The 27915-nt window shown below is 38.5% G+C and overlaps 1 protein-coding gene across 1 annotated transcript in view; it reads left to right on the forward strand.

Annotated features, from left to right (window-relative positions):
• Positions 1-27915, forward strand: part of glra3 (glycine receptor, alpha 3) — a 94614-nt gene that overhangs the window by 51675 nt on the left and 15024 nt on the right. Inside the window, exons 3-6 of the mRNA XM_073841981.1 lie at positions 874-941; positions 16734-16957; positions 20773-20855; positions 23447-23584. Coding sequence (XP_073698082.1) covers positions 874-941; positions 16734-16957; positions 20773-20855; positions 23447-23584 — 513 coding nt within the window. The remainder of the gene's footprint in view (positions 1-873; positions 942-16733; positions 16958-20772; positions 20856-23446; positions 23585-27915) is intronic.

Raw genomic sequence — 27915 nt, forward strand, 5'->3', positions numbered from 1 at the left:
AGGGACAGGTTTGGTGGTATGGGTAGGTAGGTGTAAGGGTGGGTTAGCATGTAAGGGATGGGTCAACATTGGTAATTACAGAAATAATTACAAATGTAATTACATATAGTTTTTTGACTAAATATAACTACAACGTAAAAACATGTATGTACACAATAAGTACATTGTACCAAATTAATAATTTAAATGTACGTACATAGTAGTTAAGGCCACCTAATGTAAAGTGGGACCGAACAAAGATCTTATGGGTTTGGAACGCCACAAGGGTGAGTAATTAATGACAGAATTGTCATTTTTGAATAAACCAACCCTTTTAATTGAAATGTTTTTTTTTGTTGTTGTTTTTTTTGGTATAGAATTAACCATTTTATAAAAATATTTAAATGAGATGAAACAATGGACATTATTATTAATTAAGAAAATGAAAAACAAAAGCATTAAAGTATTGAACAATTCATGTGTACTCACAAGTCTTAATTAGAACGAGTATATTTGTAGCAATAGCCAAAAATACATTATATGGGTCAAAATTATTGGGATATTAAGTAAAAAGCATGTTCCATGAAGATATTTAGTACATTTCCTACTGTAAATATAAGTAATATGCATTGCTCAAACTTCATTTGGACAACTTTAAAGGTGATTTTCTCAATATTTAGTTTTTTCACACCCTCAGATTCTCAAATAGTTGTATCTTGGCAAAATATTGTCCTATCATAACAAACCATACATCAGTGGAAAGCTGATTTATTCAGAGATGTATACATCACCTCAATTTCGAAAAATTGTGGTCCAGGGTCACATATAATAATTAACCAGTGAGTCTAATAGAAAGTATCTTTGTGGAGACTGATTTCGTTCTTCTTTCCACAGGTCCGCCTGTGAATGTAACATGCAACATATTCATTAACAGTTTCGGCTCCATTGCAGAGACAACTATGGTATGTATTCCCAATCTGGTGATATTTCATGCGTTTTCATGCACAGATGCCCCATGGCAGTGTTTACCCAATATAAATCATAGCAATATTAGCACTGCGTTGATTGTTTCCACAGGGTGTAATTAATACACTAATAGTCTGTCATTAAAATTCACTGTACAGACTTAATGGAGCAGTATAGCACACACTCAAAAGTTTTATGCCGTTTTAGCTTGTTTTTCGATCTTTCATCTTTTAGCTTTCATCGTGAGTGTTTTTCACGGGATTCGTACCCAAGGATTTTGTATCCTAAGTCCAATTTACTTCCAGCTGAGCTACTGAGCAAGCTTGTTATGTCCACAAAGCATAACATATGGGGTTGTGGCTAGAAGGGTTACAGCTACAGTCAGAAAATAACAAAAACGTACATTTTCTACCTATTAGATTTTTTTTAGTACGATTGCCACGAAAACACTTCCACGAGTAATCGAGAGTGAAAAACGTGATACGAATATTTGCTTTGGTGTGCAGACACCATCAGACAAAGTTGGGAGGTCAAAATCTGCAAATAACTGAGCTTTCAGTACCCTAAAATGTTATTTTGTCAACACATTTTCTAAAAAGCAATTTGTGAATTTATGTGTATCCTTCTCTGAAGTCAATCACAGATCCAGTCATATGGAGAGCTTTCCCACACAAATTATACCACTGTTAATAGGCCAACTACATATTGTGTCCATTATAAAAAAAAAGAAAAATCTTTTAAAGGGGTCATGACAGGAGAAATTAAAATGTTCCTTTATCTTTTGAGACACACTACCAGTAAAAAGTTTTTGAACAGCAAGATTTTTAATGTTTTTTAAAGTCTCTTCTGCTCACCAAGCCTGCATTTGATCCAAAGTACAGCAAAAAACAGAACATTTTGGAAATATTTTTACTATTTAAAATAACTGTTTTCTATTTGAATATATTTTAAAATGTAATTTATTCCTGTGATCAAACCTAAATTTTCATTATCAATACTCCAGTCGTCAATGTCACATGATCCTTTACAATTTAAAATATATTCAAATAGAAAAGTTATTTTAAATAGTAAAAATATTTCAAAATGTTACTGTTTTTGCTGTACTTTGGATCACATAAATGCAGGCTTGGTGAGCAGAAGAAACTTTAAAAACATTAAAAATCTTACCGTTTACTGTTGCTATATAAAATACACTAAACTCTGCCAAAACAACTTGTTTTCTACTCCCAGCTTTTTATTATGTAATAAAGATGAACACATCAGCACAAGACTGCATGCACAGACACACATCGATGCCCACTGGCACGTTAAAAAAAAACAAGGAAATACAATGGGATCACTGGACTAAAAGTAAAATTATCTTCAAAGAACACAAATGAAATTGCTAAACTAGTCACCATTCAACACATTTTGCAAACAGACGTTTATAGAAAGATATGGACCCTGCAGAAATGCAGCAACATGTAAGAGCGTTCTTACATTTTAATGCCTAATCTGTGATCAGTGATTTTTGATATGTAAGGAGTTATTGCCATTTATGCATCAGTAAATTAAACCAGTGACTAAACAGCCAACTTCACACTTTTCCTCTTAATAGCATGGAAAACAACTGTTAAAGTTTTGATTAAATTACATACAGACACTGAGCAAAAAACGCTTGATTTATAATCATTGGAGCTGTCAATCAAACAGTGCTGACTGCATTCTGCACTCACCAAAACGTATTATTATCAATGATGCTGCACACAGCTCAATGAATCTCTTCTTGCCATTGTCTTTGCACTGTTAGTTATTATTAAAAGCATTCGGCAGAGTGTAGACATTACTGTGATTATAAATTGCAAAAGGTTTCAAATGTGTTTAACTTCAGTGGTTTACAAGAAGAGCTGGAGACAACTGTGCGGGTTAACAAGAACCCTTGGGACGAATTATATCAGGAGAAGAGAAGGGAGAACGGTTCAGACAAGAGTTCATGCAGAAGAAAGCATCCAAGCCTCGGATGTAGTGGGGTCTGGGTTGCTTGTATTCAGGTAGCCATATCTCGAAACCTCCAGGCAATCAGTGAGTAAGAGGAAAAAAGCAGTTATTATTCTTACTTGTGCAGTTCATCCCTACAGGGATCTTGTTTGCCCATTATGTGCCACCATGGTAGAATAGAAACAGGCTCCAGGTGTGCTTAGCAATGGAACCATGTGCATGCTGTGTATGATTTATTTATTTATTTTTCCTTTTGATGTCTGATCACATCTTACTCTGCAGACAGCCAAACAAACACGCATTTGGGATTACAACCAGATCTACACACAGGAACGAGGAGATGTGCTTTTAGCTTATCTACACAAGTGTCCCAACATTTCTTTCCGTGCACGCAAATGCTCATCACACACACACACTGAGAGTGCCTTGTCGCCTTCATCCCTCAGCTTGCTCTGAATAAGTTATGTGCTGTGAGACGGCACACTCACTCTGAAGTAATTATGTCTGAAGAGACTGTGCTTTTGCCAAGCTTTTTCCTCACTATGAGTGGACTTCTCTTCATAAATATTCTTTCCTTCAAGCAGGATACAAGTCTCTTGTCATTTACTCAAATCAACAAACTGTTCTTTGTGATCCAGGGTACAGCTGGGCTTTGAGAAATAATTTCACCATGTAATAAGTCTCATTGGCACGACACTCTTTTTTTTGGCCTGGATTAATTAAGATATTCAAAAATAGATTTAAAAAGCAACTCATACAGACACCGTCTTGAATGCACCTCTTTGGTGATGGACATGTTTCTGATGAAAACTTGGAATGGTTTTTCACCAACATGCAGAAAGCCATTTTCTTGTCAAGGGACAAGAAAACCATAAAACTAGAAGTGATAAGACAGAAATGACCCTGTAGACTGTCATGACTGGATATCAAGTAAAAATAGTTTAGCTTCATAGTAGGGCTGTCCCCGGATAGTCGAAGATTCGATGCATCGATATGCGGAGCCTGATTCGACCACCGATCTCACAGTCGAATCTTCGCGGGTGAAACGAGCATCATACCATTTTGGCAATATGGGGGTGCTCAATGTCTAATTGCACACAGAACTACTGGTTTTGTAAGGTTATATTAAGTTATATACAGCCTTTGATTATGATAATGCAGTAAAAACAAAAGTGAAAAGAAAGAAGTTCAATAAATATTTTTAACGTGTTTGTGAATAAATCCAACCACCCCTGTGACAGATTTAATTTTCACTTTCCCTGATCCATGACGAGATGAGGACCATCTTGACGGCAGGGATTAGGCCGCGATCACACCGAACGCGTTTTTGCAGTTGGAGGCGCCTCTTTTGAATGGTTTTCTGTTGGCAGTGAGCGTTCTGCGCGCTGTTTATGCGCCCCCGGCGCCTCACATTTTCGCAGGAGCGCTCTGAGCGCCTGAAGTTAAAAAAAAAATCAACTCTGAGCGGAAAAACGCCCAACGTCATTCGCGTTCTTTTCCATTGTCCAATCGAATGAATGTTGTGGTGTGTGCCTTCTGTTGTGGTGACGAAAGTTTACCATTGCTTAAAAAGTCCGGAGACTGCACGAAATGGAGGAGAAACCTTTGGTGTCTATCGTGGGTAACCCGGAGCTGTATTATTTAGGGTTTCTGCTAATATGACAGTTTACTTAACAGCAAAAAACTAAGATTTTAGAGCGCTCGCGCTATAATCCTTTGATTTGACTGACAGGACCGCTGTTTTGGTCGTTGCTTAGCAACATAAAAAAAAAACGCAGCACACTGCTCTTTTATTAAAAGTCACCAAAAAAGGCAGTGCTGTGTGCCTTGCGTTTTCAGAACTAAAAGACGCGTTCTGTGTTTTTATTTAAACCTAAATAAGTTTGTCTGTCAGTTGGCAGGCAGTTTTGGTCACTTTATTAAAAGTTGTTGCTGTGTGCAATGTGTAAAAAAAATAAAATAAATAGTTTTACCCTCCTGCTGACTATAGTGTCGTGCCCCTCCCAACCCATTCACACACACACACATAGACCTAGATGATTCGACTATTGGTCGACTATAAAAAGATTCGAAAATTCTGATTCGACTATGAAAATTCATAGTCGGGGACAGCCCTACTTCATAGTGCACATAACAGTTAGGTGAAGCTAGAGATTATGGTTTATGAAGTTTTAAATGTGGGTATTTTTCTTACACAAACGGATCGATTCACTTTAGAAGACCTTTATTAATCCCCTGAAGCCATATGGAGTGCTTTTTATCAAGGATGGATGCACTTTATTGAACTTCAAAACCTCAACACCTATTTACTGCCATTATGAAGCTTGAAAGCACCAAGACATTTTTCAATATAACTCTAATTGTATTCGTCTGAAAGAAAAAAGTCATATACACCTAGGATGGCTTAAGGGTGAGTAAATCATGGGTAATTAAAATTTTTGGGTGTACTATCCCTTTAACATAAGGTTATCTTAAAAACACATGGTTAAAGTCTATCAAGAAGGTACAGTATATTTTTAAAGAATTGTATGAACGGCTAGATACAGTTGTAGTCAAAAGTTTACATACACCTTGCAGAATCTGCTAAATGTTAATTATTTTACCAAAATAAGAGGGGTCATACAAAATGCATGTTATTTTTTATTTAGTACTGACCTGGATAAGATATTTCACAGAAAAGATGTTTACATATAGTCCACAAGAAAAAATAATAGTTGAACTTTTAAAAATGACTGAATGATTCTTAAAATTATGTTGTTATCAGAATGATCCACAGCTATTTTTTTTATTTATTTAGTGATAGTTGTTCATGAGTCCCATGTTAGTCCTGAACAGTTAAACTGTCCTCTGTTCTGCAGAAAAACACAGTTCACACAAATTCTTTGGTTTTTCAGCTTTCTTTGTGTATTTGAACGCTTTCCAACAATAACTGTATGATTTTGAGATTGATCTTTTCACACTGAGGACAACTGAGGGATTCATATGCAACTATTACGGAAGGTTCAAACGCTCACTAATGCTTCAGAAGGAAAACGATGCATTAAGAGCCAGGGGTGTAAACTTTTGAACAGAATGAAGATGTGTACATTTTTCTTATTTTGCATACATTTCTTTTTTTTTTTCATTTAGTACTGCCCTTCAGAAGCGACATAAAATACTTACATGTTTCCCAGAAGACAAAATAAGTTAAATTTACCCTGATCTTCAAACTTAAAATGCTTTCACCCACAGCTCTTAACGCATTGTGTTTCCTTCTAAAGAATCAGTGAGTGTGGAGTATGAGTCCCTCAGTTGTCCTCAGTGTGAAAAGATGGATCTCAAAATCATAGTCATTGTTGGAAAAGGTTCAAATACACAAAAATGGTAAAAAAAAACGAAAGAATTGGTGGGACCTGAAGGATTTTTCTGATGAACAGCAGGCAGTTTGACCGTTAAGGACAAACAAGGATGTGAAAAACTCATTAACACAACTATCACTAAAGAAAAAGAAAAACAGCTGTGAATCATTAACAACACAGTATTAATAATCAAGTGTATGTAAACTTTTGAACAAGGTTATTCAGGTCAGTAATAAATAAAAATAACATGCATTTTGTATGATCCCTGTTATTTTGGTAAAATAATAAACATTTTGCAGATTCTGCAAGGTGTATATAAATCTATTGACTTCAACTGTGTGTTTTTAACTTACTTAAGTACACATTTTAACACAAAACATCTTAAAGAGAGTTTCAATGTGCAGTAATAAACAATATCCCTCAGATTTGTTGTCCATGTCTAGGTTTCAGGGTGAAGAAGAGGGTAAAATGCCATGTAAAGAAATTCTGTCTAGATATGCTTACCCATATGTCACATATGGATTATAGTAACCCTTCCTATATTCCCTGCACTTACCATCTGGCCCTTGGGAATCGCCTTCCCTCAGAATTAGAGCCATAGGATAATCCTAACATCCAGGAACAAAGGACACTGCATTAACAGAACATTATTCAGGACAATCCTCAGTTCCCAGACAGCTGATATTCGTAAAGACAACGTGACACTGTTTACATTTTTTCCATTCACCAGTAAAATCATTCTATAAAATTAAAGAAAATCAATGAACAGGAACATCTAAACATCTGAGGAAAGAGTGTAACTGAAATTACCAAACATTTCAAACCAGGGAAGATTTGAAAAAGAGTTATTTTTTCTTCCTAATTCCACTGCTTTAACCCATTATTGTCCAATTATGAGGATATGAAGGTCCCTCCTCAAGGAGTTGCTCTTTCAAAACATCATTTTAAGAGGCTGTTGTGCATGTCTCCATACAGATTGATTACTCTTTGTCCTTTTGCCACATCTGCCTGTCCATCAGGGTGTCTACAGGTTTGACCAAGTTAAATTTAAGACATTTTAAGACTTTTTAATACCATTTTCAAACAAAATTTAAGACCAAATTGAAAGTCCCGCAAAAGTCTAGCACAAAACTATGAAGATATTTTAAATTGTTATTTTATTTAACTGATTATTCTTGGGAATATTCAACAGAAAACACTATTCCAGAAGAAGAAATTATTTTCTATTCCATGACAAAGTCAAGGCTCTCACAAACTTTGAAGCCAATGTAACAAACACGGATTTTGAGTCACCTTACTTTAGGTAGGCTACTTCTCATCCACAGCAAAAACTACTATCTGAACTAAAGTTCAGTAATAAAACAAGAACAATTACACAAATGACAAGTGTAAATGAATACAACATAAAGTTAGTAATAAAATCAATAACACTAGTATTCAGGAGGGGAAATTTTATAATGATTTGTAAAATAACTAGTGTTTCTGACTGCAGGTATTTATAGGACGCTGTCTCTTTAAGGCGAATACTGGCACGCATCTCTTTCTCAGCTGTTTCGGTTCACTGAAGACATAAACGACTGTTAAACAGAATACCAAAACGGGTATTAAGACATCACTTGGTATGTACGTTTCCGTTCAAATAGCAGTGAAAGAGGAATCAATCTGTGTGAATCGCGCCGCGCGCCTCTCTCTCCTCTCTCTGCGCGTGCTCGCGTCAGTTGTGTGTGGCAACGTAAAAACGTGCTAATTATAAACGTTTACTCTATGATGGTTAAATTTAACAGTTAATCTGCGATTCAAATGCGTGTAGTTGGGCGGAAACCCGCTAAATCTGGCAACACTGAGGCGTTGTCAAGCAAGCGCGTGTCTAGCAACAGAACAGATTTAGAACCTGCACAGGAGATTCTCCTCAAAACGATAAACTTTTCCTTTTCAAAGTGTAAAAAATTTAAGACCCTTGGATTTAGATTTAAGACAAATTAAGACATTTAAAGGCCTTATTTTAGGACAACGGAATTTAAGACTTTTTAAGACTTTTTAAGGATCCGCGGCCACCCTGGTCCATGTGCTGGAAAACTGAGATATTAAGATCTGAGCAGCCCAGTTCTGTACACCAAGTGACAAGAACGATAATCTCAAGATTATCCGCGGCTTCATAAAAGGAAGTTACGATGGTGTAATTTGCTGTTTAATCAACACGGAACTAAAACAGGTTTTTAATTCTGTCTCCACACTGAAAAGTGTTTTTCATGTCTGGACTGGTGTGGAACTTGAATTACTTATAAGTGGCACAGAGTTTTTCACCATTGCTCATTTTGGCACATTCTGACATCATGTAGGCTTAGAGTTGCCAACGGTTATGCTGACAACATGCAGGTTAAGTGTTTCAATAGTCACTACCAAAGCAGTGAATGTATTGACAGGGCTATCTGGCTGTTACAGAAGCCTCAGACATATGGAGATGTGATTAATGGCATGCTTGTTGGCATGGGCGCCGATTCCCCCTCAATGCCAGCGAGTCCCGCTTGAGTAGGCAATTACACAGCAGATGTGTGGAGATTGCCATGGAGCCACTGAAGGCCTGCAGTTGGTTGAGCAATCGCAGATGCGATGCACGGGTTCTGTCAAGCTCCTCCACACAGAAATGTGCGGAGGACAGAATTAGCCGCTAAGTTGATGACAAAGCAACCAAGAGATTGACAAAGCAGCGGTGTGACATCTATAATGAATGTAAGCCATGCTTCATCAGCTGATATGTTGGCCAATTCGGTGATCTGTGAGCGTCAGCTATGCTCCTGTCAACAAACCACCATGGTTAGATGTTTTAGGAAGTGGAGCAGAACACTGATGCGTTGACGTTGTTTTTGTTTCTGCTTATCACTACGTCCTCAGTATTGAGATGTTGACAAGTGGGAAATCTGACACAGTTGAGGTTTGCCTAGTTGGGATGTTCCCGAATAGTGAAACGTGATGGCATGAAAAACAGATTTTACAAAGCCACTAAAGGGAACCTGTTTACCAAATAAAAAGAGTAAGGAGAGATGATGGTGAATGATTTGCAGATCCTAAGCACCACTGACAAACATCTAATCTTGTAAAATGTGTGGTAAGTACTGCCGATTTCTAGTATACACAGAGTACATGTCATTGCGAATCTCGAAAGTGAAAGTAAAAAGCGAATGCACATTCAGAACCGATTTTAATGCTCCACATAATAAAAGCAGCTCCCTGATGCCTGCCATTTATTTCCAGCAATGATATAACTGTCTCGTATTTATTCCCTTTAGGAACGTCCCTATTGCTTAGTTTCCCATGTGAAACTACACAAGTAGAACTTTATTTCAATATCCCACCACTCATGCACTCTGACTCACAGACTTTCTAAGTTTTTTGAGTATTTTAGAAAGACACAGATAAGATATGAAAACCGCCCGGTTCTCCATCCGCCTTGCTGCCTAACAAATTGTATCACCCACGCGCTGTCACCTTCCATTCATTATTAGTGGCTGCTCGTCTAAGTTGCTTTCAGGCAAATTCAGTCTGACTATACATAGTATATTCTTCTTCTTATAAATTCTGAACAAAAGAACTATTGTTGTCAAAAAAGCAGAAGCTCCAGTCTCTCCACGGATGCATTTTTAACATTTATTTCAGTTTTTATTCGTTCCAGATTATCGTAAATCTGTCTTCAAGCTTATTGTTGAGGTTCATTGAGGTTTTGTCTTCATTACTCATGTAATCCTGCCAGGCTTCTAGGCAAATATTGTGAAAATGTATGGCATATATAAAACTGTATTACATTTTATCTCTGGGAACTTTAATTTAATATGGACTATAAGCTGTAAATTACATTTAAGAGGTTCTTTGTTTTTGAATGTGTCTCAAGGCAAAAGTAAAAGCATGTCTGTAATGTCTCTTTGTCAGATTGACAGACAAAAAATACCTTGTTTCTCAGTTATGCACAAGATTTATATATTCAAAAGGGTTATCATCATAGGCTAAAACAGACAAAACTATAAAATAAAAAAGGCCAAAATATTTGTTTTTGTAAAATTCTCATATTTGTTTAGTTTAAGCTGAAGTACTAAATAAAACTATAACTTAAAATTATAGACATACAGTTGCGGTCACTACGTTTACTTACTCCTTGCAAAATCTGCAAAATGTTAATTATTTTATCAAAATAAGAGTGCTCATACAAAATGCATGGTGAGGTTTTTTTATTTAGTACTAACCTGAATAAGATATTTCACATAGAAGATGTTTTCATACTGTAGAGTGTTCAAAAGAAAAAAAACAGTTGAATTTATAAAAATGATTCAAAAGTTTACATACACTATATTCTTAATACTAGGTTGTTAGCTGAATGATCCACAGCTGTGCTTGTTTTGTTTAGTGATGGTTGTTCATGAGTCCCTTGTTCCCTTCCGAAGGGAACTCTCACTGCGTCCTCTAGAGGGCGCTTTTGGGGAACGCTGCAGCGTGCCTCGAGTCTGAAGAATGCATAGAACAACTACATGAAATGGCCGGCGCCAGCGTATGACGTCACCGCGGCGCGACAGTCGCTGCCGTTGCGTCACTACCGGGCGACCATAACATAAAGAGGCGCCCGTGCAACACAATACATCTTCGCTGTCTTCAGCTTTCTCGGTTTGGATGTGCATGGGAAGAAACGGTAAGAATCCTTTCTTTGAACTACTATCATGGCAAGCACTAGCAAGTCGTTTAAACGGTGTGTTCATCCGTGTCCGCGTTATTTGACACCTGATGACACACATGATCTTTACGATATTCTGTTTGGGCTAAGAGCACACACGCGATGTCCTTGAGGGGGCATTGTGTGTACATTATGAGCGCTTCTCTATGAAGAAGCTCCGATCTCGTCTGTCTCTCTTTCTGAGGAAAGATGAGCGTCCACTTGCCCCTCGCGGTTCGGGTCCTGCCGTTGCCGAGGCACGGAGGAAACTGAGCTCGTGGGGCTCGCAAGTGGAACTGGCTGACGATCTGAGAGGGGTCTCTCTCTCTCTCTCGCCAGCCGGAGACGACGACAGGCTCCTAGCTGATGATGGTGCGTTATCGCTGACGTCGTCAGATCCAGGAGCAAGTGCTCTTTTGGGTTCCACCCAAGAAGAGCAGGAAATGCTAGAGATGGATGAAGATGCTGAGGCTGAATCCTCTCTACCTTCCTGCCCTGCATACGAAGAGCTGCTAGAGGTTATGGACCGCGCCACGGCCAGGCTTGACCTGCTGTGGAAGCGGGCTAGAAAGATAGCGCCGCGGGGTCGCCTTGACGAGCGATATCTTTTCAGGCCATAACCACCCAGCTCCGGTGAGTCTCCCATTCCTTCCCGATCTTCATACTGAAATCGAGAGGGTCTGGAAAAAGCTGTACACGGCGCGCATTGCGAACTATGCTAATATCGAGGGTTTGCGCGACCACGGCTATGAGAGGACGCCCCTTGTGGAAGAGACGCTAGCCTGCTATCTATGCTGAACGGCAGAGCGTATGCAGCAGCAGGTCAGGCGGTGGGTGCACTGCACACCATGGCAGTGCTCCAAGCCTACCCAGCCGATCTGCTGAAAATCCTTTATCCCTCGAAGGTCCAGGTCTCAGCCCGAACACCACAGGGGTCCTGCTCCGCCTCCTTCTGAGGAAAGGAGGTAGGTGCAGAAGGCTAGTGTTGCATCCCGCGCTCCTCCCCCGCCTGCGAGCAGGTCTAGGAGGCGACGCGAATCGAGAGGTGACAGACAGGATTTCAGGGAAGTCATCCAAGCGAGACAAAATTCTCGCAGGGGTCAGAGTAATACCTCTCCTTCCCTCGGTCCAGTCGGGTCGCCATATTAATTCCCCTGTGTCCATTAAAGCTTCCTGCACTCCCCGGACCCATGATGTCCTTTGGGGGTTCTACCTGTATAGAACCCTAATTTACGGACGGTCTGGAATCAGGCGGTCTCTAAAAAAAAAAAAAAAAAAAAAAACCCCGCCTCTTTCTATGAAACAGGATGCTTTTAAATGGGTGAGTATGATCCATTTTTTACTTGAAGGAACTTCATACTGTCTCAGACCTGTGTATGTTTTTCTCTCTTCACAGAAGAAATACGACGAGTCTACGGCAGACGCCCCCTCTGATCCTATGGATTAAGGTTACGGCAGTGTTTGCCCTCTCCACTCCACAGGCTGTGCGGTAAACCAACCCTTACAGCATATATTACACATAGGACCTCTGTCCTCTTCAAGGTAAGCTCCCTAAGTTTTTCTTAGGTTTGCCCTTGGTATGTTTATGCTGTCCTTTGCAGGCCTAGTGTAGACTTATGTCCTGTTGAGACAGGAGCATAACTCCCTAGTTACGCCCCCCCTTATGGCTGGATAGGCGTGTTGCCTGCGGGGTCTGGGTTGCGTGTTGTGCTTTTCCCTCAGAAAAGGAATGTGGAAACATCTCGACGGAGCACCCCTCCCTTCCGGTTGTATGGTGGTGTCCGTCTACACAACACTCGTTCCAGCAATCGGGCTTTCCCCTTCAGTGGTTAAACGAGCAAAAGGAAAATTTTTCCTTTCTCCCTAGGTAAGCATCTTAAGATATTTATATTTAAGATTGCACTAGTATGTTTAACTCTGTTGCAGACGGCCTGTGTGCGAGGATCCGCTTCGTGTCCTCTCCTAAATACGGTTTCTATGGAAACTGAGTGTCAACACCTGTTGAGACAGGTGTTCACTTACATAGGAGTACCAGCAGACCGGAGTGCTCACTGCGGACTTGGAGCAGGTTTGGTTGCTCCCTTTTCTGCGGAAAAGGTTTTTATTTGAGCACCACCTGGTGACACGCTTTCCAGCTGGGGTCTTGATTCTCGGTCTATTTGGTGTGCGCTCCCCTTTCTGAGGAAAGGGTTTTTATCTGAGCGCCACTTTGTGACTCTCTTCAAGTCGCCTCATTCTAAGCCTGAGGGCTGAGGCAGCACTTGATGTAGGATCTACACCCAGGCTGACGAATGTCTCCCCTACAGAGGGTTTGAGCATCCTTCGGTGTTTAACACCTTAGAAAGCCGTCACTTTAGGATCGATTCTCGCTCCCCAGGCCTAGTTCCACTTCCCTTTCTGAGGAAAGGTTTACGAAGTGTTTGAACTAGGAAGCTGCCCTTATTCATTTCGGAGCTTCCCAGAAACTTTCAAGGCAAACAGTGCTCCCCTTTCTGAGGAATGGGTTTGTTTAGGTTAAGAGCTCACGTTCCTCCCTGTGCGCAGGATTGCTGGAACGGACCTGAGCTCCCCTAAATCCAGGGTTTCCTTCAGAGCAACTTCCCAGGACTGAGTGCTCCCCTTTCTGAGGAATGGGTTTGTTAAGGTTAAGAGCTCACGTTCCTCCCTGTGCGCAGGATTGCTGGAACGGACCTGAGCTCCTCTAATTCAGGGTTTCCTTCAGAGCAACTTCCCAGGACTGAATGCTTCCTCCCTCCTGAGGGTAGGAATCTACCAGGGACAGACCTTTGAGAGTTATGGACCTGCTACAAGGATGTTGGCGTGCCCCCTTTCCAGGGTTCACTTATAAGAGCACCACTCCTTGGTGGCCAAGTTCTCCTCCCTGTTTCCCAGGGTAGGAGCTTGACCTTCATGCTTCAGGTTTCTACTCTCCAGCCTTTATTCTGGATGTATGCTCCCCTCTATGAAGGGTAACAGTGAGAGCATTCGCTCCTGTTCGGTTGCGCAGCTCCCCTTCTGGGAAGGGTCTTCTATGAGCGCCAACCCACCTTCGTGAGATTGCCAGACCTTTATACAGGTCGCGTGGACCGGGCTGTGCACGCTTCCCCTTTTCATTAAGGGTTCCCTAAAGACAGCAGTGCCCCCTTCTGGAGAAGCGATCCTCCCTGTGGATCAGGGTCAGGATTTTTGTCCTCTACTATCGTCCACTATTGCAGGATGGTCTCAGCTTCATGTTCATCTCTGTTGACAGATAGCTTGCGAGCTTCTGTCCAGGGGAGGGTTAGTGTGGCAATCCCCTCACCATCAGGGTCATCCCCTTTCCGTCTCTTCAGACGGCATGGAGCTGATAGTGAAACCCCCTGGGAAAACACTCTCCTTAAATCCGATCATGTCGGTAAGCGTCCCACGCTATGCCTGGGCGTCTTCCAGTTAAAACCACAAGTGTGGTAAGTGCACACACACCTGGGGCACTTCTATAAAATCCATGTGTTGGTAGGTTCCCACCAAGTTTTGGGTTCCTCTTTTAAATCCTTTTTTGGTATGGGTCACGCGTTTTGCCTCGTTCCCATCTATTGGAGTTGGCTCATAACCCCGGTTCCCTGGGTTCGACTCCTCTGATATCTTAGCTGATGTCTGCTGACCATCCACTATTAGGGCGCGCCACTTTTAGTGGCCCTTTGAACGGATCTAGGACAGGTTTCTGCCCTCATATGGGAGCCAGTTCCTGAGGGAACTAGGCCCTATGTTGCGGTAGTCTCTGGTTCTGACAAGTCTAAGTTCCCATCGAAACTTAGCCGTTTCCCTCAGAAGGAATTACTCTAATTCCAAGCCTGAGCTGTGCCCTGGGTTCTACCCAGTCTGGTAAGTGGGTAACAGGTCAGGCCTCTGGCCGGGAGGGGTAACGTTTTGACAGCCGTCACCACGTCCTAGTAGGGGCAATTCCTCTCAGAATTGTTGCTTAGTGCTCGCTGGCTTAGCATGCACTCCCCTCAGCATGGCAGCGTTGGTATACCGTTCCCCAAAAGCGCCCTCTAGAGGACGCAGTGAGAGTTCCCTTCGGAAGGGAACGTCTCAGGTTACGTATGTAACCCTAGTTCCCTGAGAATAGGGAACGAGACACTGCGTCCTCTAGGCTTCTTCGCCATGCTTCGGACGATAAAGCTTCAGACTTTGAAGATGTATTGTGTTGCACGGGCGCCTCTTTATGTTATGGTCGCCCGGTAGTGACGCAACGGTAGCGACTGTCGCGCCGCGGTGACGTCATACGCTGGCGCCGGCCATTTCATGTAGTTGTTCTATGCATTCTTCAGACTCGAGGCACGCTGCAGCGTTCCCCAAAAGCGCCCTCTAGAGGACGCAGTGTCTCGTTCCCTATTCTCAGGGAACTAGGGTTACATACGTAACCTGAGACGTTTTTCCTGAACAGTTAAACTGCCTGCTGTTCTTTAGAAAAATACTTGAGGTTCCACAAATTATTTGTTTTTCAACATTTTTGTGTATTTGAACCCTTTCCAGCAATGACTGTATGATTTTGAGATCCAACTGAGGGACTGATGCCTCAGAGGGAAAAATGATGCATTAAGAGTCAGCGGTGTAAACTTTTGAGCAGGAAATTTTTCTTATTTTGCCTAAAAAAATATATATAATAATATTAATAATAATAATCGCATATATATATATATATATATATATATATATATATATATATATATATATACATACACAATTTAGTACTGCCCTTCAGAAGCTAATTACTAAAAAATGTGGGACCTGGTGGATTTTTCGGAAGAAAAATAGGCAGTTTAACTGTTAAAGACAAATACAATACTATATCACTAGAACTAAAATTATAATGATATTCAACGAAGAGCTACTTTAAAAATGGATTTTTCTTTTTTGTCAGACATGCGTTTCACAACAAACAATGCACATTCTCTTCTGCAAAAAGTGGAATATATACAGTATCATGTAGTGTACAGCAGGCAAGAACAGATCTCATTGATGATTATGTCTCTACATGCCCAATGATTGATTCCTTTTGGAGGCATAATCTTTGCTAAACAAAAAGCATTTCAATTCTACCTTATATAACTATTGGCAAAGTAACAGCTGGCTAAGGTCCATGACCGATCACAACCTTATGATATTACACACCTTATTACAGTAGCAGTACAAAATCTCCATTCATTATTTATTTAAAGTAGTGATTCTTAAACTTGTCACCCATATGTAATGAAATCTGGGTCATATTTGCTTTGCCCTTGAGGGATTTTGCTCACGGTTTTTAGTGAGGGTATATCACGCAACCTGTCCATGTTGCCTAATTTGTCCAGCTTTTCTCAAGTGAATTTAATATCAGCAAAACAAAATATTTTGGCAACATTTTTTTAATAAGTCTATTTATTTTGCTATCGTAATTGCATGATTTGCTTCATTTTATTATTTGCATTTATTATTCTTTTCCCTCTTGATTGCAACCCTATCAGTACGTACATTAAGTAGCAACGTGCTGGTTGATAACCACTGATTTAATGTGTTTACTGCTGTGCAACACTACAAATGTAAACATCAATGCATTGAATATGTGAAAATCTCAGACAGCATTTTACTGTACTATAAATTCAAGTAATGATGCTCATTTTTATTCTAACCTGCAGCGGCTGTGCATGCTTGTACATGAAAATACCCATTATGTCTGATTTAAAACTGACAGAGAGGCCTGTTGTACATCTCTTGTGCTATTTGCCTTGACTGATGTTGAGTATTTATTCTTACAGGATTACAGAGTGAACATATTTCTCCGGCAGAAGTGGAACGACCCTCGGTTAGCTTACAGCGAGTACCCTGATGACTCCCTGGACCTGGATCCCTCAATGTTAGACTCTATTTGGAAGCCTGATCTATTCTTTGCCAATGAGAAAGGAGCGCACTTCCATGAGGTCACCACTGACAACAAGCTCTTGAGAATATTCAAGAATGGAAATGTCCTCTATTCAATCAGGTAAGACTCTTCCGCACTAGACGTTTTTCTTTTTTCAGCATTTTGTAGCGTGACTACAGTTAACAGCAGATGAATGTTTTAGTATGTGACATTGCCTAGATATTAGGGGTCAACCGATGTGTTTTTCAAGGCCGATGTCAATACTGATTATTACAGATCAAGTAAATCTATAACCAACCTCTTCTCATGATGAAAACATACCTGTGGAAATTTTTTTCGGAAGATGCAAAAAACATACCACCATGTATATTTTGTGACAAATTTGATTTGAAATGTCCTCTGGTGGTGCTAAAAGAGTGTTCTTTTTTTTTTCATGAAACAGATGTACCTACATTTTATACGTTTTATGTGATGTTGGTTTTGTATGTGTCACCACAGTCCTGACTTAAAATGTCCATTGAGTTCCGCTATAACTCTAATGCTCCGTCACTTTTTAAAAATAATCTACACCTAATCCTACCGATAGTATGAACAAAAGCGAATGTGACGTAAAAACGCAATCGTAAGCATGCCATTTTAGCTTGTTTTTCGATCTCTCATCTTTCAGCTCTTTAATCGTGAGTCATGTTTGTCACGGGATTCGTTCCCAAGGATTCAGCATCCTCAGTCTAATTCTGTGCTGGCTGAGCTACCGAACAAGCTTGTTACATCCAGAAAGCGAAACATATGGAGCTGTAATCGTAACTGTGTACGAAAACAATTACTAGCACTCGCTGTTTTACCACCTCTAATGATAACCTCTATTAGAACTGCAGTGATATGTACTTATTGGTACGTACTTTACATCTTGTGAAAAATTTCCCACAGGTGCGTTTTCGTCATGAGATCAAGTAGACCAATAACCGATATTTTGAACCGATGTACAATATAGATCTGGTGTAAAAATGAAAATTAATGAAAAAAAATGGGAAAAACAAGGGCTTTTGCATTATTTTATCAGTGAATCAGTTTTGAATATTACTGATACCGATAACCATATAAATGTGAATATCGGTGCCGATAATAGGCCAGAGCGATAATCGGTTGGCCCTCTGCTAGATATCAATCAATAAACAAATAAAATATTTTAGTTTCACTGAAACATAATACAACACTGTATGCCAACCATTTTAAATTCCAGAAGAGGTACAGGATTAACAGAACAAAAATACCTGATCTCATGATGAAAACGTACCTGTGGGAACTTTTTTGCAAAACACAAAATACGTACCAATTAGTACATATAACTGCAGTTTCCAACAGAAATGAACACTAGAGGTAAAAGAAGTCACATTTGCTTTTGTTCGTAGGTTTAGGTTGTGTGCAGATGGTAAGTTATTTTAAAACGTCACAGAGCATTAAAGTTAGAGCGCCACTCAACAGAGATTTAGAGTCAGGACTGTGGTGACACACACAAAACCAATGTCACATAAAACGTAGCATATGTAAGTTCATCTGTTCCAGGGTAAAAACAAACACTCTTTTTAGCGCCACTCAGTGGATATTTCACATTGAATATGTAATGAAACATACATAGCAATACATATTTTGCGAAAAACTTCCCACAGGTACGTTTTCGTCATGAGATTAGGTTGGAACAAAAAAATCATAAATAAATCTTTTTTCACAATAGCCGATATTTGATACATACATTTGGGTAGGTCTGGGTCATGGTCTATGAAAACAATTGTTGTACTATAGCTTAGCTTCTGCAATTGTCAATAACAATCCACCATCCTAGTAACCAACAGTGTTGTGCAAGTTACTTCCAAAATGTAATACATTATATATTACTAGTTAGTGTCTTTTAAAAGTAATTAGTTACATTACAATATTACTGTCTCTAAATTGTAATGTGTTACACTACTTTTAAATTACTTCTGAGTTACTTTCATCAAAACATCCACAGATTATAAAATGCCAAAGTTTATAGCTGCTCATTATACATTAAGTTTAGAATAGCTAGCATAAAGTTATAAAAACATACAATCATTAAACACAATAAATAGCCTATAGGCTATTTTAAATGGTTTTCAGAACAAAACAAGAATGAAGAATATAAGTTGCTAAACAAGCCAAAACGAATGAGGGTAAAAGCGAAACTAAAAGCAAACGCGTTGTTCTCGTGCAGCCTACCTCTCTGTCATGATCGGGGCTGTGGGTTTTCCCTCAGCCACCTGAGGTCGCTGTGTTTGCACTGCACTCCTCTGATTGTTCACGTCTGTCTTGTCATTTGCACTGATTCACTCACAGCTGTTCACTATCTGGACTCTGTATAAGAACACTCATTCTTCATTCCGTTTTCATGGCTGCATTGTCTTCTGTCTCGTATGTTATTTTGTGTTCCTGATAATCTTGATCTTGTTCTTGGTTTTGTTATTTTGTATTTCAGTTTATGTTCCATTTGTGCCATGTTGGCTTTTTGGTTTATGTTTATTTTGTTATCATTAAAATTACTTACCTGCACTTGGACCCAGACCTCCTTACTCACCCGTGACACTCTCTCATTCGGCATGAATCCAATTAAATGTGTCCATATTCGTGATGTATTTGAATGCTAAACTATTATGTAAACCAGGATTTGTACTTAACGCGCTTATAAAACATCCTCCTCAAATATGTGTTTGGCCCGAGCTCAGGTTGAACTGCACAGATTGTACTATGCAGTACGCACTATTTAATTTTACCAGTGTTTCTATTGATTGACTGTAATTTATTCTTATAATGAACAGACTGCAACTTTTGCAATGCTGTGTGTGCATGAGACGCCGGTGCAATCGAATAGCGGAAAAACTCTGTCATTTTAGGTCATACAGATCATTTAAAACTGCAGTGTATTTTTATTTCTGTCATCTCGGTTTCCTTTCCGTGAACTTTCGGAGAGCGCCGCTCCACACAAAAATGAACCAAACTCAGCAGCATATGTCTTTTCCTTTCGTTTTGAAAATCTGTTAATTGGGCTATTTATGTCAGATATATTTCGCGTATTCATTCATTTTATTTACATACTATGATTTAATAAAAACTGACTTTGTCATTTTTAGCTTAATTATTGTTGCTTGTCTGCGCTCGTCCGTCATTTTTTTCTCTTCTCCGACTCTGCAGCTCTCTTCATTAGTTTAGTGTTAATGGCACCAGTCCAGTTGTTTCCAAGAGTTACTTTGCGCATGCTTAATGCGTTATATTACCGCGTTACAGCAAAAAGTAATAAACTACTGTAATATATTACATTTGTAATGCGTTACTCCCAACACTGGTAACCAAATGCCTCAGCTGATGCAGAGCAGATGTAACCAACCCCTCAACAAATGTCAGGATAAACACAAATGTCATTCAACGTCAATCGCTTCACTAAAGTCATAGGAAGACAATATCACTGTGGCAGCACGAGAATAGAAGGGAAGTGCTGAAGTTAATAGTGAGCGCTAAATTATGTCAGGCTTTTGCGGAGATATGACGGAAAGCTGTGCAGATGTGAGACGACAGAGGATTCACTCTAACTGAAATCCATGTGGTGCCCTGAGGGAGAAGGAGTGTAATTAAAACATGGCCAATCTGCAGCTGTCAGACTCGTCTCTCCTATGCTTTAGTGGCTTCGTTCAGAAATCCCACCACTCACGCAGCTTCCGATACTCAAAGCCCTTCACTTTGATTCCCTTCTTTGTTAGAGACGTGGATTTACACATTACCCATTCAGAGAATGTAGAAGGAATTCCATTTACATTTTTTGAGCATATGAATGTCCTTACCATGTTTTATACTTGGAAAAGCACCTATTAAAAATTAGGTGTGTCTGCAGCTTTTAAAGTCTATGCTTTTTTCCATTCAATTTTTAGACTGACTCTGACGCTCTCATGTCCGATGGATCTGAAGAATTTCCCCATGGATGTGCAGACGTGCATAATGCAGCTGGAGAGTTGTGAGTAATCTCGTATGACCTCCTCTCATCAAGAGCTTGTTACGTAACTCCCCCACCCCTCGTACAGATTTGTGTGGAAAGCAGACACTGTTTCTCATTTCATAATATAACTTCAGCCGGTAGCTAGGATGAGGTAAATAGCAAATATGATGTGAAGCATTGTTTGGCATTGTCATTCACCTGGCATGGTCATACCAAATATGTCATTAAGGATGGGCAGGTCCCTGAAGACATCCTTAAAATCATCATGTATAAGTAATATACCATTCTAGACAGTAACTTAAGGACACATATGCAAGACGTTCTCTCTACAGACCAAATGCTGAGTGCCTGGTTAAAGATTAGTGAAGCTAGTGGTCAAAGTGTTTGGTATATTATTCCATGAGTTTTCTGTCGACTTGAAAACATGCCACAGCTCGCTTGACGATTGCTCTAAGCTGGGGTTGAGGCTTTTAAAGAAAGGCCCCATGTCATGGGGAATTTGTCTTCGTAACTACATATTTTAGAGTGGCCATGTTCACGTTGTTACGAGAGTTGCTCACGGAGATGCAACAATGACAACAATGTTAAATTGAAAAGACTATGCTGGAAATAGTTAGCTCATTTAGTAGAATAGAATAGAATAGAATAGAATAGAATAGAATAGAATAGAATAGAATAATAAGTAGATTCACCTTTCCTTTGGTAAAGTGGTACCACCAAGAGAAGCAAGTGACACAAGAGCTATATGAAGAAACAGAGATAAATATATCCGCCATTTCAACATCACACCATACATTTTCTGGTGCAGTTGCAGCCCTAAGGATATTGTGCTGGTGAACTGCTTAATTCTTTGTGATATGATTTGCCTTCATGTTGAAGCTGTGTGACTTCTTATTACACATTGCAGTTCATGCTTTATGGCTGTATGTTTTGGAAGCCTGTTTCTACCACTGAAATAACTTTTTTTGGACTTTTTTTCTCACAATTTCAAGATTACGTCTCGCAATTCTGACCTTTTTTCTCAGAATTCTGAGGAATGATCAGTTCTGGGAACATAGTAGTCTTTTTCCCCCTATATAATTGGACCTTATAACTTAAAATTCTGAGTTTATATCTCACAATACTGAGAAGTCAGAATTGCGAGATATAAATTTGGAATTACAAAAAGAAAAAATATCTGAATTACAGATATGAATTTGGAATTGCAAGAAAAAAGTCAGAATCGTGAGATAAAAATTTACGTTTGTGAGAAAAAAGTTATAATTGCGAGATACAAACTTGCATTTGTGAGAAAAAGTCAGAATTGCAATAAATAAATTTGGAATTGCAAGAAAAAAGTCAGAATTACGAGTTACAAACTCGCATTTGCGAGAAAAAAAAAAGTCTAAACTGCATTTTGCATCTTTGACTTTTTTTTCGCAATTGCAAATTTTTATCTTGCAATTCTGAATTTATTTCTTACAATAGAGTTTATATCCCACTATTCTGAGAAAAAAGTCAGAATTGCGAGATACAAACTAGCATGTGAGGAAAAAAAAGTCAGAATTACGAGATATAAATTTGGAATTGTGAAAAAAAAAGTCAGAAATGCAAAAAAAGTCTGAATTGTGAAATACAAACTCGCATTTGCACGAAAAAAAAGGCAGAATCATGAGATACAAACTCATTTGCAAAAAAAAAATTGCGATTTAGGAATTGCAAGAAAAAAGTCAGAATTACGAGATAAATACTCGCATTTGCAAAAAAAAGCCTTAACTGCAGTTTTTATCTTGCAATTCTGACTTTATTTCTCACAACTGAGTTTAAATCTTGCTATTCTAAGAAAAAAAGTCTGAATTGCTAGTTTATATCTTGCAATTCTGACTTATTTTCTCACAAATGTGAGTTTGTATCTCACAATTCTGACTCTGAAGTTTTTATCAAAAAGAAACTGTATTACACAATCCTGAGGAATCAGAATTGTGAGGAAAAAAGTCAGAATTGTGAGATAAAAACTTCAATTTTTATTCAGTGGCGATAACAGGCTTCTGCAGTATGGTCATAGTTCAAAGATACTTACATTTTTAAGTCAACAATGAGAAGACAAAAAAACTTTTTGTTTTACATATATGTGTACTAAAAATCACATCAGTGCCTTATAATCAATCTGAAACAAGTCAGCCTTCATGAAATGCCTCTAAAGCTATTGCTACAATCTGTCTGAAATGTAGTTTAAGGTTTTGTAATGCTCTTACCTTTATTCTACTGCATTACTATCTTTAAAAAAAGATGTTAGATCTTAAATAAAACCATCAGAATTGTTTAGCTAAAGAAATAGTTTATCCAAAAACTCAAAATGCTGTCATTATTTATTCATACCCGTGTTGTTTACAGAACACAAAATGAATATTTATGAAGATTCAGTGCATTCATGTTCGGAATGACATTGAGTGGAAGTAATCAATGACAGAATTGTGACTAAAAGTTTCCTTTAATGAAAGTGCAAGCTGTTGGAATATTTTCCAAATATGTGAGAGGCTAATTTTACAACACTAACCTCTTCATTATGAAACAGCAATACTGAAAACAGCATGCAAAATCTAAAACAATTCTCTTCATCTTTCTTCTAGTTGGCTACACAATGAACGACCTGATCTTTGAATGGCAAGAGAAGGGACCTGTACAGGTGGCCGAAGGATTGACCCTCCCACAGTTCATCCTCAAGGATGAGTCTGATTTAAGATACTGCACCAAGCACTACAACACAGGTAATTTTAAAAACATGGTATATAGCAAAATTGAGAAGCAAATGCTCAGCAACAGAGCGCAGCAACTGAATACGAAAATTGCCTTTTTTTGTACTAGAATTACTACACTATCCCCGGTTTCAAAGACATGGCTTATGCCTAGTCCTAGACAAAAAATGTAAGTCTGGGCTGTTTCAACTGAAAGAAACGTGCACTCACTGATCTTAAAATGTATTAGTGCCTTTGTTTTGTCTCAAGATTGCACACCAGTAATGTTTTTTTTTCTAAGGCACGTTTATAAAAATTAATTGAACTATGGTCTAATCCGGGCTTAGGCTAAGCCCTGTCTATGAAACCAGGCCTATAGTACGCAGGACTATAGTTAAGAATGACATTTTGCAATTCTGTCCACATTTTGTATGTCCCTCTTACCTAATACACTTGGTTCAGTTCAAATGAGTTGATGATCTGAATCAGGTGCATTAAATAAGAATGCCATACAAAATGTGCAGATCGGTGGGTCTCCAGGACCGGAGCTTAGAACCACTGGTCTGCACTCTTAAAAATAAAGGTGCTTCATGATGCCATAGAAGAAACTTTTTTGTCTAAATGGTTCCATAAAGAACCTTCAACCTCTGAAGAACCTTTCTGTTTTTCAAAAGGTTCTTAGTGGCTAAAGAAGGTTCTTCAGATTATAAAAATATAAGAAATAGATGGTTCTATAAAGAACCTTTAACTGAATGCTTCTTTGAGGAACCAAAAATGGTTCTTTTGTGGCATCGCTTTGAAGAACCTTTTAAAGCACCTTCATTTTCAGGAGTGTAGTCTACATGTTAATTAAATTCTGATTGTGTCATGCCTTCAGAAGGCATTCATTCACAGCACAAAACACACTGCATAATCTTGTTCATGGTTTTCAAAGATGAGGTGATGTCATGCAACCTGCCCATGGTGGCATCTGGCTAATTTGGCTAGCTTCAACTATGTGACAGATGGAGTTTTCTCCAAAATGAATATCGTAGAGCTCAACTGGATGTATAGTCTTTGACAACAACAAAATACATTAACAGCATTTCCTCCTCTTACTTTGTTATACTAAGCAAGATTATACAGTATACAGTCAAACTAAATTTTATTTAGACACTTTCTTACATTTTTTTTTTCTTACATTATCAGTTTATTCACTATAGTTTAGAAAATGGTAATAAAATGTGACAAGAACTGTGTCAGAACAAACTCATCTTGATAATGTCAGATAACTTTGATAGAAAGGTACACTCTTAAAAATAGGTGCTTCACGATGCCATAGATAGAAGAACCTTTTTGTCTAAAGGGTTCCATAAAGAACCTTTAACATCTAAAGAACCTTTCTGTTTCACAAAAGGTTCTTTGTGGCAAATAAGGTTCTTCAGATTATAAAAAGGTAAGCAAGTAATGGTTCTTTAAAGAACCTTTGACTTAATGGTTCTTTGTGGAACTAAAAATGGTTCTTCTATGGCATCCCTTGAAGAACCGTTTGAAGCACCTTTAATTTTAACTCCAATTTTACATAATGGAGTGTATGTAATGGATTACAATCAACCAAAAATTCAGACAACTGTTAGTATGACAATATTTACACAACTATCAATCAATAATTATCAATAAAATATCAATAATTTTGTTCAGTCTGTTTGTTCGCATTAGCAATTAAAGAAAAAAACTTAAGCAAAACATGGTCAGGTCAAAATGTCTGAATATTTTTTGGTCTGATTTTTTTATTAGTAGTCCACTGTATGAAGCATTTTTGGGTATAATAGTTCACTTTATTTTGCTATCCTCATTTTCATAAATGAACTATAGGGTCCTGCACTCACTAGTAAAATAAATATCAAAAATGATATCTGGTGTCTGAATATTTTTTTGGTTTGACTGTAATAGGATTCAGATTTATCGTTGTTCTTCTCAACGGCCTTCAACACTATTATCCCAGACACAATTCCAGTTTTTATGGCCACCATTTTTAGAATCACTAATTTAGAGAAACAGAAAAAACTGTGAAAGAGGTGAAGAGAGGGAAAAGAAATCCAGGAGAATGTTCTTCAATTAATCTTGCTTCAATAAGATGCAAGGTTAAAGAGCAGAGGACACACCTGGCCTTCATGCTAGATGTAAACATCAAGTGTGTTGTCAGTGAGTGTTCATTGTCTAAGCCTTAGTTTGCTAATCACATGTATCATAAAAAATATATTCAATGCCCAGACTTTTCTAGCACCTTTGGCTTAGTGACCTTGAAGTAAACAAAATTAAATTTAGTAATCTTCAAAACATGCATAATATTATCAAAACTGGTTAAAACACTATATCATACAACTTCTGAGAATTACTGAGGAAAGTTTTTAAAAACAAACAAAATCAGGATGAGCTTTCTACATGCCTTCAGTCAAGAACAACACATTGCAGAATTGTATCTACTGTACACATTATAATGACAAAGGAGTTCCTAAAAGAATAGTTCACCCAAAAATGAAAATTCTGTCATTAATTATGCACCTTCATGTCGTTCCAAACCCGTAAGACCTTTGTTCAACTTCGGAACACAAATTAAGATATCTTTGATGAAATCCGAGAGCTTTCTGACCCTGCATAGACAGCAACACAGACACGTTCAAGGCCTAGAAAGATAATAAAGACATTGATAAAATAGTCCATGTGACATAAGTGCTTCAAATGTTAAGTTGCAAAGCTACAAGAATACTTTGTGCATAAAGAAAACAAAAATACCAACTTTATTAAAAAAAAAAATTCTTTTCCATGCGAGTCTTCAACACTCGTTCATTAGAGTACCACAACACATGTTGTTTTTGTTTTCTTTGTGCATAAAAAGAAAATTTTCATAAAATTAATGTTGAACCACTGCTGTCGCATGGACTATTTTAACAGTGTCCTTACTACCTTTTTGGGCCTTGAACGCAGTAGTTGTGTTGCTGTCTATGCAGGGACAGAAAGCTTTTGGATTGCTTTAAAAATACCTTCCATTAGTGTTCCGAAGAAGAATGAAGGTCTTACAGGTTTGGAACAACATGAAGGTGATTAATTAATGACATAATTTCTATTTTTGGGGGAACTACCCCTTGAAGAGAGCAAGCTCTCATTAGCCTTCTCATATGTTATGGAATGAATCAGTCAGTACTTCTACTTTGCGTTTCTTTTTCTTTTTTTCATTCTGCTTGCATTTGAAACCTGATATTACAGTCATATCAGTAGTGCAATTATCAGAAGACTTGTCCACACAATCCTGGCTGAAGAGGTGTGTGCTGGCCTTTTGTCTCCTTGTGTGTTTTCCCTCAGAGGGACTTTCTGTCAGGATGAATGACAGATGCTGGTGGGTCAAGGTCAGGTTGCCTCAAACAATTGTCCACAGTATATAAGGACAAAATGAAAGAGAGAACACCAGTAAAAGACTTGGGTCTCGAGAAATGGAAAACCGCAGGGGGAAAAGAATGAAAGAAATAGAGAATGGGAGGGTAAGAACGCTTAAGATTCAAAGGTCCCTTTTTTGACAGGAAATCTCTTGGCTGATGTGTTTGGGGACTGTGTGCTTCTATGGGAGCTACATGTCAGTCACATTATTCCCTGGACTCCCTTCAAATTTCTCACTTAGTAATTGAATCAATATTGGTGCACAAAGGCATATTGATATTGATTGAGTTGAGAGTTGAGCATCCAAATAAAAGGTAAGACAATTGCAAAGCTCCCAGCTAATATCTGTAGCATTAAATACATTCTCATTGATTTGGTTTAGGGATATCATACTTGCTGTATGTATTCAACAGAGAGCAATAATATATTTTATATGCATTCATACATGTTAAAAAAGCCTCTTCTTTTCAAGAGGAAAAATAAGAAACAATGTGCCTCATATTGGAGGCAAATAGGATTATAAATCTTATGTGCTATGCAATTTAGAGTCATGAACTCACATAAAAATCATCATTATTATAAATGTCATTCATGTTGTTTTAGTTTACTTACATCATGAGTATAAAGTCCAAAGCTATTACCATCTGCCAAAGCCTAACTGCTTGAACCCATTTTCTTGTTGCTTCATTCTCTCTTATTTCTTGATACATTCCCTCTCTCCCTCTTTGGCAGTTACTGCACAATGCTTTGTTGATCTTTCTTAATACACCTGCAATAAAGACCACAGGTCCAAGCCTGCAGACAAACACTGTAGCACAGCAACCTTTTAAAAAGATTTCTGGCTAGTAAACTGTTGTGTTTAATGCTGCTCTATCTAGGCCAGCAGGGTGCAAAAGTGCAGAAATGTTGTCAAAACGCCTAATCAGAGCAGACCAAATAACTAACACAAT

The sequence above is a fragment of the Garra rufa genome, chromosome 6 (assembly GCF_049309525.1).
Source record: "Garra rufa chromosome 6, GarRuf1.0, whole genome shotgun sequence".
In the NCBI taxonomy this organism is placed as follows: domain Eukaryota; kingdom Metazoa; phylum Chordata; class Actinopteri; order Cypriniformes; family Cyprinidae; genus Garra; species Garra rufa.